Below are 11,865 nucleotides of genomic sequence, written 5' to 3'. Positions count from 1 at the left end.
ACTCTATTGCATACCAAGAAAAAATAAAAGTAATGTTAAACGGACTGCATAAGCATTAAAATTGAGAAAAAACTCCTACGATAATTTATTATTATATTATATTTGAACTGCTTTCCTACTCAAATAATATTTTTTATTATTAATTTTTCGTATAATATAAAAAAATATACCTAATTATTAAAGAACAACTAAGAAAGTTTTTAAGAATATAATGTGTGAGAAAGAAAAGAAAAAAGGTTGGTACGAGTCAATACCACTAATTGCAAACATTAAGATCTAAAAGTGGAATGTCATATCGATATTTTTACTCTTTAAAAATAAAATGTATGATGGATAAAACTATAATTACGGTTAAATATTCAAACATGAGATGAACTAATATTATTAATCTTAATTAATAGAAAATAAATTATTTTTTATGTTAAAACGAAATAATCAAATCTTTCATTATTATTTAGCAAAAGAATCCAATTGAATTATTTTTTGAATAATCATATGAGTAATATTATTTTTCAAGTTAAAAAAAAATCTTATGGTACATAACTTTTTCCATAAAAGAGTGTTAGAGATTAAAAAAAATAGATCATAAAGTAAAAAGATTAGTATAATATTAAGAAGGCCATACAAGTGTTTGAGGAAGCACAATCAAAGCTAAATTTTGAACAAGAATAAGCTCGACTCTGGTATATCGAGATTATCCTTTGTAGACGCCTTCGGCGGAATCGAAATAATATTCTATGTCATGCATTACTTGCAAATTGTTAGATCAAGAGGCATGCTATTGTTAGCAATAAGAATAAGTAGTGTACCAACAACGATTTTATTATGAGGTCGTACAACTCACGTTAGATTTGATATACCTCTTCAAATAACTGAAATAACCTTCACAAATATATCATAGCAATAGTGCTAAATTTATAAGGAAAACAAAAGTGATAATATGGGATGAAGTGCTTTGGCTAAGCATCAAACGATAGACAATCGCCCAGAGTTTTAGAGATATATTGGATTTCAATGGACCATTTGGTGAAAAATTAATAGTTTGGGAGGTGATTTTTTGTCAAGTACGATCAGTAGTTCCAAAATTGACGAAAGCATAAACTGTAAAAGCTAACTTGCCAAAATTATACTTATGGCCTCAATTGAAAAATATTCAAATGACAAGAAATATAAAAGTAAGAACAGATCCAACATTTAGTGACTTCTTGCTTCGTATCGCAAACGAAAAAGATCATCCAATAAAAGATGATTTGGTTCTTCTATAACACTTGATTATCAACCCAATGGAAATAGTAGTGCATTTAATAAGGAAAATATTTTCATCATTAGATTAAAACGCAATTTGTGCAATTTACATGATAGAAATTAAATAGCTATCTTAGCTAGCAGAAATGAATATGTTGATCAACAAAATAAAAGGTTGATCGCTAAGTTTTATGGTAAAAATAAAATATTTTTCAGTTTTAACTCAGCAGAAGAAGATACCAACAATTACAACCAAGAAGAATACTTAAATACTTCAATACCAAATGGTCTTTTACCGTACATGTTTGTTGTCAAGTTCATTAATTCTCATATATGTTAGTGTCACCATATATATAATAGACTAAGTTAAAATTGATCTTCCATTGCATATAGTTTGATTTTGAAGAAAAATATGTCCGTCATGCTACTGAAAATTTAGATCCGTTGAATAGCTTATGTAATAGTACACATATGGTATATAGAAGTTTTGACAATAACATCATACATGCAGAACTTATGATACTGGTCAATGTGTTTCTAAGTATGTGTTTTATCCCTGAATTTAACTTTCGTCTTCCGAAATAAAAGAATATCCATTTAAAATTGTGTGAAAATAATTTTCAGTATGTTTATGTTTTGTGGTTATAATAAATAAAGCACAAGAACAAACATCCTAAATATTAGACTATATTTTCAACAATATATTTTCTTAAACGAATAACTGTATGTTGCACTTTCAAGAGAGATATCAATATCGACAACAAGAGTGTAGAGCAACTAAAGCACTAGAAGGAAACATATAGAGAAAAACATCGTCTATAAAAAAGTGTTCGGTAAGATACCATCACATTAGATACATTTAAACTACAATACATAATTATCTATTTAACATGACTAAAATTGATCATTTGTGTAAGTTCTGATGATGTCCATTTATTTTGAATTCACGTATTATGCTAATGTAACAATATTTTTGGCACTTAGATGATTGTTGTATTATTATATATAAATTTTCTCTCATTAATTAAATTTTATTGTTCCTTTATATAAATAAATATTTAAACTATCATGTGGCATTAGTAACGTGCAACGCACGTTTATAGATACTAGTTATTTAATAATAACAAACAATACAATCTATTCAAATATTGTATTCATAAAACGATAATCTATCTATCTATCTATACTATATTAAAAGCACGAAATAGCGTTTACACTAGATAAAATAGTCAATTTAATCAATTTTCTAATATTTAGGACATTAAAATCAACTAAAATTTTGATCATTAAATTATTCCCCATTTGAATGTATGAAGTCCTAATATTTAGGACTCCAAAATAATAAATATTGTTACCTTATATAAATCAACTAAGTTTTCAAGTAAGTATTCCGCATTCACCAAATTGCATTTAACATGCGAGAAAGAGTTCCAAACTGCCGATCCTATTGCAAGTTCCACTCGGTCCAACGTGAACAAGAGAAATGTGAATCCTTAGATTCAATTTGAGTGGTAAAAAATAATTACATTAGGAATAATTTAGGTCCAAGGTGCAACTCTCATTAGGAATAATTTATATACTAAATATATAATTAGATATAAGCTAACTCTATATTCATAATTATGATACACTTTAGCTCAACATCAAATCTAAAAAATACTTTTAAAATGACACATAAGAATTGAATGTCAGATATGGGTAGACACACAATTCGCGTACTCTAAAAGGGCGCCCTTCGCGAAGTATTGATCGACATTTTTACCCTTCACAAATAAATTTACATGAGACAATCTAACTAATTGGGATCAATATTCTATTATTTTCTGAAATTTATATTTTATAATATAATTTTGTTTTATAACTCAAATACATTATTCAAAAATATTGTTTTAAAATTTTAAATTATATATTTTTTAAATATAAATACATGACGCAAACACCAAGGCTAGTACATTATAAAAGGATATGTGACAATGATCCAAAAAGAGTGTTATAATCCGGACCCGAACTAATCTGGTCCAAACCGCCATCCCATTCTATTACCCGAACTATCGCCCCCACTCTCCGTACGGCGGCCCTACACTTCCACCGCACTCAACACATTGTTATGGAAGCTGTAGTGCCATTGAGAACCACCTTTACCGCGACGGCAACTGCAGCGTCGACGGCAAGACCTAGGCTATCATTCCAACCCCTTGCCAAGAATTTCGCATTCTCCAGGTTAATTCCAGCCGGAATTTCCAGGACTGATCGAGCTCGCTCTTCGCTGCAATGTCCCCCCGTTCGAGTTCAACAGGTAGCTTCTTGAATCGTGCATTCATTGTGTTTGTGTAAGTATTGCGTTATGATTGCCTCTAGAAGATCGAATAATCTTTTCATTTGTCAACTTCTAACGCTTACCGGTTCGTATCGCATCAGAGTATGAGAGGTAAACCATGTAATCTGTCGGTATGCATTGGATAGTGGCTTTTTGGTCACTTAGAATAAAATTTTACAAATGTAGAAACTATATGAAAAACACTATGACTCACAATTTTTCTAAATTAAAAATATTGTGATAAAGAGCAGAGCAGTTGGCATAAACAGAACAGGTAGCGGAAATACTAAATATTCTAATTTTTCACTGTTATAATATTCAGTAGAGCGTCTCTTTCTATTGATGATGCACCAGCTTGAATTCACTTCAGGAAGCAGTTTCTTTCTCCTCTGAGTCAGTGTTTGCTCCACAACATAGACAGTTGAGATACAGTGTAGATCACATCGGGTAGGCCCATTCTCCCGGAGCTTGAAGCAAGTGTCAACAACAACAACAACATACCCAGTGAAATTCCACGAGTGGGGTCTGTGGAGGGTAGTGTGTACGTAGACCTTAAAGAGTTTGTTTCCGATAGATTCTAAGCTGAAAAGAAATAGTCGTGGAAAAGATGCAGCAACAACAACAAGAGAAAAAAAGAAAAGGAAGTAACAACAACAAAAAAATAGGATAACTGAAGCAAACAACATGTAATACTAAATATCTTAGAATAAGAGAGAGTGAGTTTAATACTAATACTACTGAAATGAAATGGAAACCTTGCGTCTACCTACTAACCCTTTATCCTAATTCTCGACCTCCACCCGCTCCTATCAAGAGTCATGTACTCGGTAAGCTGCAGCTGTGCCATGTCCTTCTTAATTACCTCTCCCCAATACTTCTTCGCCCTGCCTCTACCTCTCCTCAGATTTAGACTTTCCATAGGCAACCTTTCACACCTCTTGACTGGTGCATCAGTGCACCCCCTCTTCACATGCCCGTACCATCTCAGCTCACTTCCTGCATCTTGTCCACTATTGAGACCACTCCAACCTTATCCTGAATATCTTCATTCCTAATCTTATTTTTCTAGTATGCCAATACATCCATCTTAGCATTCTCATTTCCGCTACTTTCATCTTCTGGACATGAGAGTTTTTGACTGACCAATACTCCGCCCCATACAACATAGTCGGTCTAACTACCACTCTGTAGAACTTATCTTTAAGACTTGGTGGTACCTTTTTATCACACAGGATCCCGGATGTGAGCCTCCATTTCATCCATCCCGCTCCAATATGATGTACGACATCTTCGTCAATCTCCCCATTACCTTGAATTATAAATCCCAGATACTTGAAACTCCATCTCCTGGGGATAACTTGAGTATCAAGGCTCACTTCTACGTCGGCCTCATGGGTTGCATTGCTGAACCCAGCAAGGGTCAGATTTTAAAAACAACATAAAAAGATAAAAGTGTTTGACTTCCAAATAGTAATAGTGTCACACAAATGGGACAAAGGGAGCATTGTCTATTTTGTAATCAGAAAATCTTTGTATAGATCAGAAAATTATGTACGCACACATTGAGCCCTTAGGATGGTATTGTGTTCTGAAGGTGGGCCCGAGAAGATTGCAGGGTGTTTTTTTATAGCGGTGGTGTTAGGGCTAGCTTGCCCGCACTTCAACTAAATCCACCAGATACTTATTACGTCTCACTAGCATTGGTACCGGGTAACTCTGTTCACCAAGGCTTTCACATATGGAAAGATATGCAGGGTTATTATGTCAAGGTTTTCATATTTTGTTGTCAATATCTCTCCCTTAGAATGATATACTTAAACATTTGATGGTCTCACAAATAAAGGTGCTTACTGAAATCCTATAAACTTACGTACATTGTCTGTTTAAAAGCATATCAACTAAGTTTTGTGATAAAATATGATTTTCAATTCATTATGACTGATTTAGAAAGTCTGACTGGTTAGATATAATTATTTCTGTAATCATGTTCATATCAATTGCGCATCGGGTTGTTTGATTTCCTAGAATTTATAAAAATCATGTCTCCTTTTTTATGCGGGTGGTGATATCTATATTCTACAATTCATATCAAATTGTTGTGATTGCACGTGACTTATTTATTGACTCCTAACCTGAAACGATAAAAGTTTTCGCTGATACCTGTTAATATTTCATTTCAATTTGAATATTTCCAATTGCCATTTGGCCTTTAGATTGTTTGGTAGCATCATAAGGATACATGAGAAATGCTGCTCTCCTTACGCTCAGTTCTAAGATGCATTGTAATTGGTCTGATTGAAGGATGGATCTGCGGTGGTTTCTGAAGACACCATTTCTGAAGAAGATGCTCTCAAAATAAAGGAGTGGGAAGTGGAGAGATTGCAAGACGAAATAGCTGCAAGTCAGGGTATAAGAATTAGGAGGAGGCCACCAACAGGACCTCCTTTGCACTATGTTGGCCCTTTTGAATTTCAAGTGGAGAATGAAGGCAATACTCCATGCAACATTCTAGAAGAAATTATATGGTACAAAGACAAGGAAGTTTTGCAGGTACCTATGAGGCTCAAATCCAAAATTCTGCCTGAGAGTTCCTATGATAGTCATTCTTTGTTTCTGTATCTATGAATTAAAACTGGAGGTTGGATTGCCAGATGAAAGAGAGGACACCTCTTTCCGCGTTGAAGAAAGCTATTAGCAGTGCTCCACCTACTAGAGATTTTCTAGGAGCTCTCAGAAGATCATATTCGAGAACTGGATTGCCTGGTCTTATTGCTGAAGTGAAGAAGGCTTCTCCAAGTAGAGGAGTTCTTCGAGAAGATTTTAATCCTGTAAGTGTGATGTTTACTTTCATGTAAAATTAAATAAAAAGAAATCTTACTTTTTTTTTGAGATGGTAACAATTTTTATATTCAGAAGCACAAAGGCTGTGCTGGCCATAATTACAGAGGAATGGACCAAAGTATACAACTAAAATTCCTATCTTCTTACAGAGTCCCTAAAACATCTATTAAAGCTTGTGTGTCCACTGTGTATTCTTGTTTACACCAAAAATGAAATAATAGTGGCAGTTCATTGTTATCTTCTGAGTTAAGCTGGCATTGTCTTCAAAACATCTTGAATTTCTCTCTTTCCAGATAGTCCACCATATGCAGGCAGGAATCAGATCCCAACTATTCTTCTCACTTGCACTTCTTCTCACCTTATTCCAGCATGACAGCAGGTCCTTGGTGCTATTTGGCATGACCCAGTGTATCCCTGTTAGAGCTAGGAATATGTTCCAAATTTGAGCAGTCACCGTGCAGTGTAAGAACAGGTGACTATTAGTTTCTGCTTTTCTTCCACATAGATGACATCTTGAGCACAATTGCACACCCATTTTCTTCAAATTGTCCTGTGTTAAACATGCCTGTTTAACTACCAACCAAACAAAACATGCCACTTTGCAAGGGATCTTGACTTTCCATATGTGTTTCCATGGCCAAAGATCAGTCATTATGTTTGTTTGATTAAGTACTTGATAAGAAGATTTAACAGAGAACCTTCCTGAACTGTGCCCCAGCCACTATGACTTATCAACATTCAAATTCACCCTCGTAAAAAGAAATCTTACTTTGTTAGACATGTATTCTTGATCTACACTTATTGAAAGTTCCTTTATAATTTTCACTTCTTTTGATGTTTGAAATTAGGTTTGAAAGCTAATCAGAGATTAACGACACACTTGGCATCTTTTTGACATAATTCTGTGCTATACGATAGGATATCTAGTGACGGAATAACTATTGAATTTTATCTATATCCTCCATAAAGATAAATTGATGAAACGAAATTTACTGATATATATATATATATATATATATATATATATATATATATATATATATATATATAATTTACTGACTAATCTCACTTAATTGTAAGTCATCTGAACTGTCTGGTGAAATATATTTAAAATTATTGAAAACAACTTCGCGATCTATTTCTTATGTAAGTTAGAATATAAACTGACAATTAGGTAACAATGAAATAGATGACGAATGATCACTTTTTATCCTTCACTAGATTAGTTTGAGATCAAAATCCAGTTGGATGCATCAGTGTTATCAAAAGCGAAAAGCGCAAAAAAACTTAAGGTCCATTGGGGCTTTAAGCGAAAAGCACAAATAAAGCGTGGGCTTTATGAAGAAAGGCGCAAATGGAGAAAAAAATCCAAATATGTATGTGTAGTCCAAGACTTTGAATTTTAAGCATAAAAAGAGCAGCCCGGTGCACAAGGCATCCCTTATTCATGCAAAGTTCGGGGAATGGCCGTACCCCAAGGGGTGTGATATAGACAGCCTATCATAATGCAAGCATTAGTGGTTGCTTCCAGGACTCGAACTCGTGACTTATAGGTCACACAGAGATAACTTTACCATTGCTCCAAGGCTCCCCCCTCAAGCATGAATAACAAATATATGGACAAAGAAATTGAAAAGAGAATTGACAAAGTGATATATCAATTGTTTAGTGTGGACTCTTCAGGATAATGCTTAGAGCCTTGATGACGTCACTAAAGCGCCCGCTAAGCCATGTGAAGCGCTCAACATGTTTTGCACCTTGCTTCAAGCGCACCTTTGACAACACTAGGATGCATTTGTAGAGAGGTTTAACTATTTCTGACTCTACTGTCATATTGATTCACCCATTTCAAGCACTAAAATATTTGACTGATCTAACAGTTCCCAAAACTTTTTAGTTGCAAGCTTGGATTCGGTCTGCTAGGTTTCTTTTCCACCTCATTCCAGAAAAAGAAAAAAGGAAAAAAAAGAAGGAAACTGATTATTGGTCGCCATGCATTTCAATGTCAAGGTAAAAGAGATCTTCAATTTGTATTGGTAGCCGCCTGTCGAATCCCCGTTTCCTAGCTTCAGCTGGTTTTTAGTTTTCATTTTACATTGGAAGAGCCACATATAGCAGTCAAATATACCTTATAAAAAAAGTCAAATATAACTTTATAAAAAAATGAAAAAAATAAATAAATTTAGAGAAGTCAAATGCTAAAAATGGCCATCTTTGCTTTCTTGGAAATTCTTCAAATGAGATAGCGGATCTAATGCTTGTCTGCTTCTCCAAACCAAACTTCTTTTCTTTGTCAACCCTGTAAGTTGGAAAAAATGCTACATTTATCTTGTCCTGCATCATTAATCAAATGAAATCTTGCTCGAGCACAAGTTTTCAGTAGTTACGCTGGATGCTTGCAGCCCCCAAAATTGCTTCTCCTTGTAAATGTGGTCTTCATCCGGGAACTATATATATTGGAAGTAAAAGAGCCAGATACCAAAAAGGCATAGTTTAAGTCATATGCGAGATTACTATTTGTTTCTCATGAACTTACTTGAAAATAAACAAAATTCGATTCAGGCTTTTATTACCAATATGAAATAGGATTTTCTCCGTGAACTCACATATAGCTCATGGTCGTTGACAAAGAAACCTTTCCTTTTAGTCAAACCATCGTCAAAGTGAGTTCAATGTTCCAGATGGACCTTTACTTCAAACTTTTTATGTTTATTTGACAGGTAGAGATTGCCAAAGCTTATGAAAAAGGTGGGGCAGCGTGCCTTAGTGTTTTGACCGACGAGAAGTATTTTCAGGTAAAGTTTCATTTTTCAAAACTCTGAGAAGGTTTGTACTCTTTGTACTATGAATGACTATGGGAAATAGTGAAATCCACCTGACAAGCTGATTAGGATATATGAAAATGATGATTTTTACATTCTTATTAGTCGTCACTTTTGGATTGGTATTTCAGAGGAATGTCATATTCCATCATAGATTTGCTTGTAGACCATACTGGTGAATCAGGATGTGCTTAGACATGATTTTCTCTTTTAAATTGACACATTACTTCATTTGATCAATTAGGGAAGCTTTGAGAATCTCGAGGCCATAAGAAATGCTGGAGTAGAGGTATGCAGGTTAGCTTAGAGTTTGTTATACAAGCTATAATTTATCAACTTCTCCATTAAACTCCACTGTTTGCAGTGTCCTTTGCTGTGTAAAGAATTTGTTGTAGATGCTTGGCAAATCTACTATGCTCGTATTAAAGGTGCCGATGCAATTCTTTTAATTGCTGCTGTTCTACCAGATCTTGACATCATGTATATGACTAAGATCTGCAAATTACTTGGATTGACGGCGCTAGTTGAGGTAAAATTTTAATTTCTTCACTCTTAGTTTTTGATCCTTTGCGCCAAAAGGGGAAAATTTATCTTCGATACATTGACATGTTGCCAGGCTTTTGTTTTACATTTCGTTAACCAAGAAGCGGAAAAAACTGAAATTGCATTTTCTAAGTTAGGTAAAATGATTCATGATGTATTATGTTTGCTACAAGTTTCTTTCATGTCGAAAGCTCTTCTGTAGCTGCATATGTTTGCTTTGATTTCCCCTGTATTTTCGATGTAATTGGACATTCTTAGCTGATGGATGAGATTCTCATCTTTTGTTGCCTTGATTCTGTTTCCTTTTCAAGAGAAACAACATCTCTTTCTCAGCCTCTATTTGTTTCCTAAATTCTTAGCATATTCAATTGTTTTTCCTGGTTGTTCATCTTCTAGGTGCACGATGAGAGGGAAATGGATCGCGTCCTCGGAATCGATGGGATTGAGCTTATTGGCATCAATAATCGAGATCTTGGTATTTGCTTTATTAATTCTACACTATTCATTGATTATTACTTGGTTGCGTACATGCCGTCAATTACTATCAGGAGACAAATTGTTTGGCTGCCTGTAGGGCAAGTGAAAACTGTACAAGCATAGTAAACCAAGTATAGGCGCATGCGTGTCAACTTAACGAGATCTTGGTATTTGCTTTATTAATTCTACACAATTCATTGATCATTACTTGTTTTGCATACATCTCAATTATTGCCAGGAGACAGATTGTTTGGCTGCCTGTAGGGCTAGTGAAAACCTATGTTGCGCGGACTCACCAAAATATAGCCGCACCCGTGTCGGATCCTTCAAAAATGCACTACTTTTGGAGGATCCGACACGTATCCGGCCACATTTTCGGAGAGTCCGAGCAACATAGGTGAAAACTGTACGAGCATAGTAAACCAAGTATAGGCACATGCATGTCATCTTTATGCATAAATTGTTCAAGGATTATTGCCTCATAAATTTAACTTCTTATGTTATCAGGAACATTCAAGGTGGACATTAGCAATACCAAAAACCTTCTTGAAGGAGAACGTGGGAAAAGGATCCATGAGGAGGGCATAATTGTAAGAACTTTTATGCATATATTTTATAATTATTGTTCTTTTGTAATTTGTTCTCTCAATAAGTTGTGATGTTTCTTGATACTTTAATTCTCTAGGTGGTTGGAGAGTCTGGACTCTTTACACCTGCTGATGTTGCTTATGTACAAGAAGCTGGTGTTAAAGCAGTAAGTTGTCTTAATAATCTTGAAATCCTTACTGCGGACTGCATGTGGTTACTGCACAGTAGATACTAGGATACATAGTCATTGCTATTCTGAAGTTATTTCACTTAGTTCCTTTTGTCTTCATTTGACAAATCTTGTGCCCATTATCTGCTATGTTAGATTCAATTTATCAGTTAGTTGTTTTCGTATGCCATTTTTTCAATTTTATATGATGCATATATCATAAATGTCACTGGATTTTGTAGGTGCTAGTTGGAGAGTCACTTGTAAAACAGAAGGATCCTGCTAAAGGAATAAGTGAACTCTTTGGTAAAGATATTTCTTGCGAAGGTCACTCCATTTAACTTCGTAACTCTTTCTTGAAGAGAGTATTGTTGAGATTCTTCGCCACAATCATTCCCTTACAATATGTATCACAGAGGTCTTCAATGGAATGATGCATAATGTAGACTGCAGTTTCAATGGGAATACCTTTCTCAAGTGCTAGTTGTAGGTTCCATTAAATGTGTATGAATTGTGTATCTCAGGACAACTGAGAGTATTTTGCAGACGCTCTTGTAAAAACAGCTTAATTGGGGCAAGAGATCATCCTTTGACTGCTAATATGAATTATATCCTTTGTGAATATGCCTTACCATCCGAAACCTTTATTTGGCCTGTATTTCATTTTGCATTAACTGGCTTTCTCTTGGACTCGTGCCTCCTTAGAATTCCTTTATTTATTATTATTCAAATTTTGATTTTTATCATAGATACAAGAAGATTGAATTTAAGATCAGCCAGGCATGTCAAGGATCTAGCCATTGTCGTTGGTTTGGATCTGAAAACTGAGTGGAAAATGAGTCTTATTACAGGAATAAATGAGT

The 11,865-nt window shown here is 34.6% G+C and overlaps 1 protein-coding gene across 1 annotated transcript; it reads left to right on the top strand.

Moving 5' to 3' along the window:
* Nucleotides 3,225-11,647, top strand: LOC109223346 (indole-3-glycerol phosphate synthase, chloroplastic-like). The gene is made up of 10 exons (XM_019387621.1): nt 3,225-3,541; nt 5,864-6,112; nt 6,214-6,390; nt 9,124-9,198; nt 9,470-9,514; nt 9,590-9,754; nt 10,165-10,243; nt 10,753-10,835; nt 10,931-10,999; nt 11,245-11,647. Exons 1-10 carry the CDS (start codon nt 3,353-3,355, stop codon nt 11,341-11,343), a joined length of 1,230 nt encoding a protein of 409 aa, XP_019243166.1. The 5' UTR covers nt 3,225-3,352; the 3' UTR covers nt 11,344-11,647.

Source organism: Nicotiana attenuata, chromosome 3, assembly GCF_001879085.1.
Source record: "Nicotiana attenuata strain UT chromosome 3, NIATTr2, whole genome shotgun sequence".
Lineage (NCBI taxonomy): Eukaryota > Viridiplantae > Streptophyta > Magnoliopsida > Solanales > Solanaceae > Nicotiana > Nicotiana attenuata.
The sequence above is the reverse complement of the archived record's forward strand: the minus strand, read 5'-3'. Positions and strand labels throughout refer to the sequence as shown.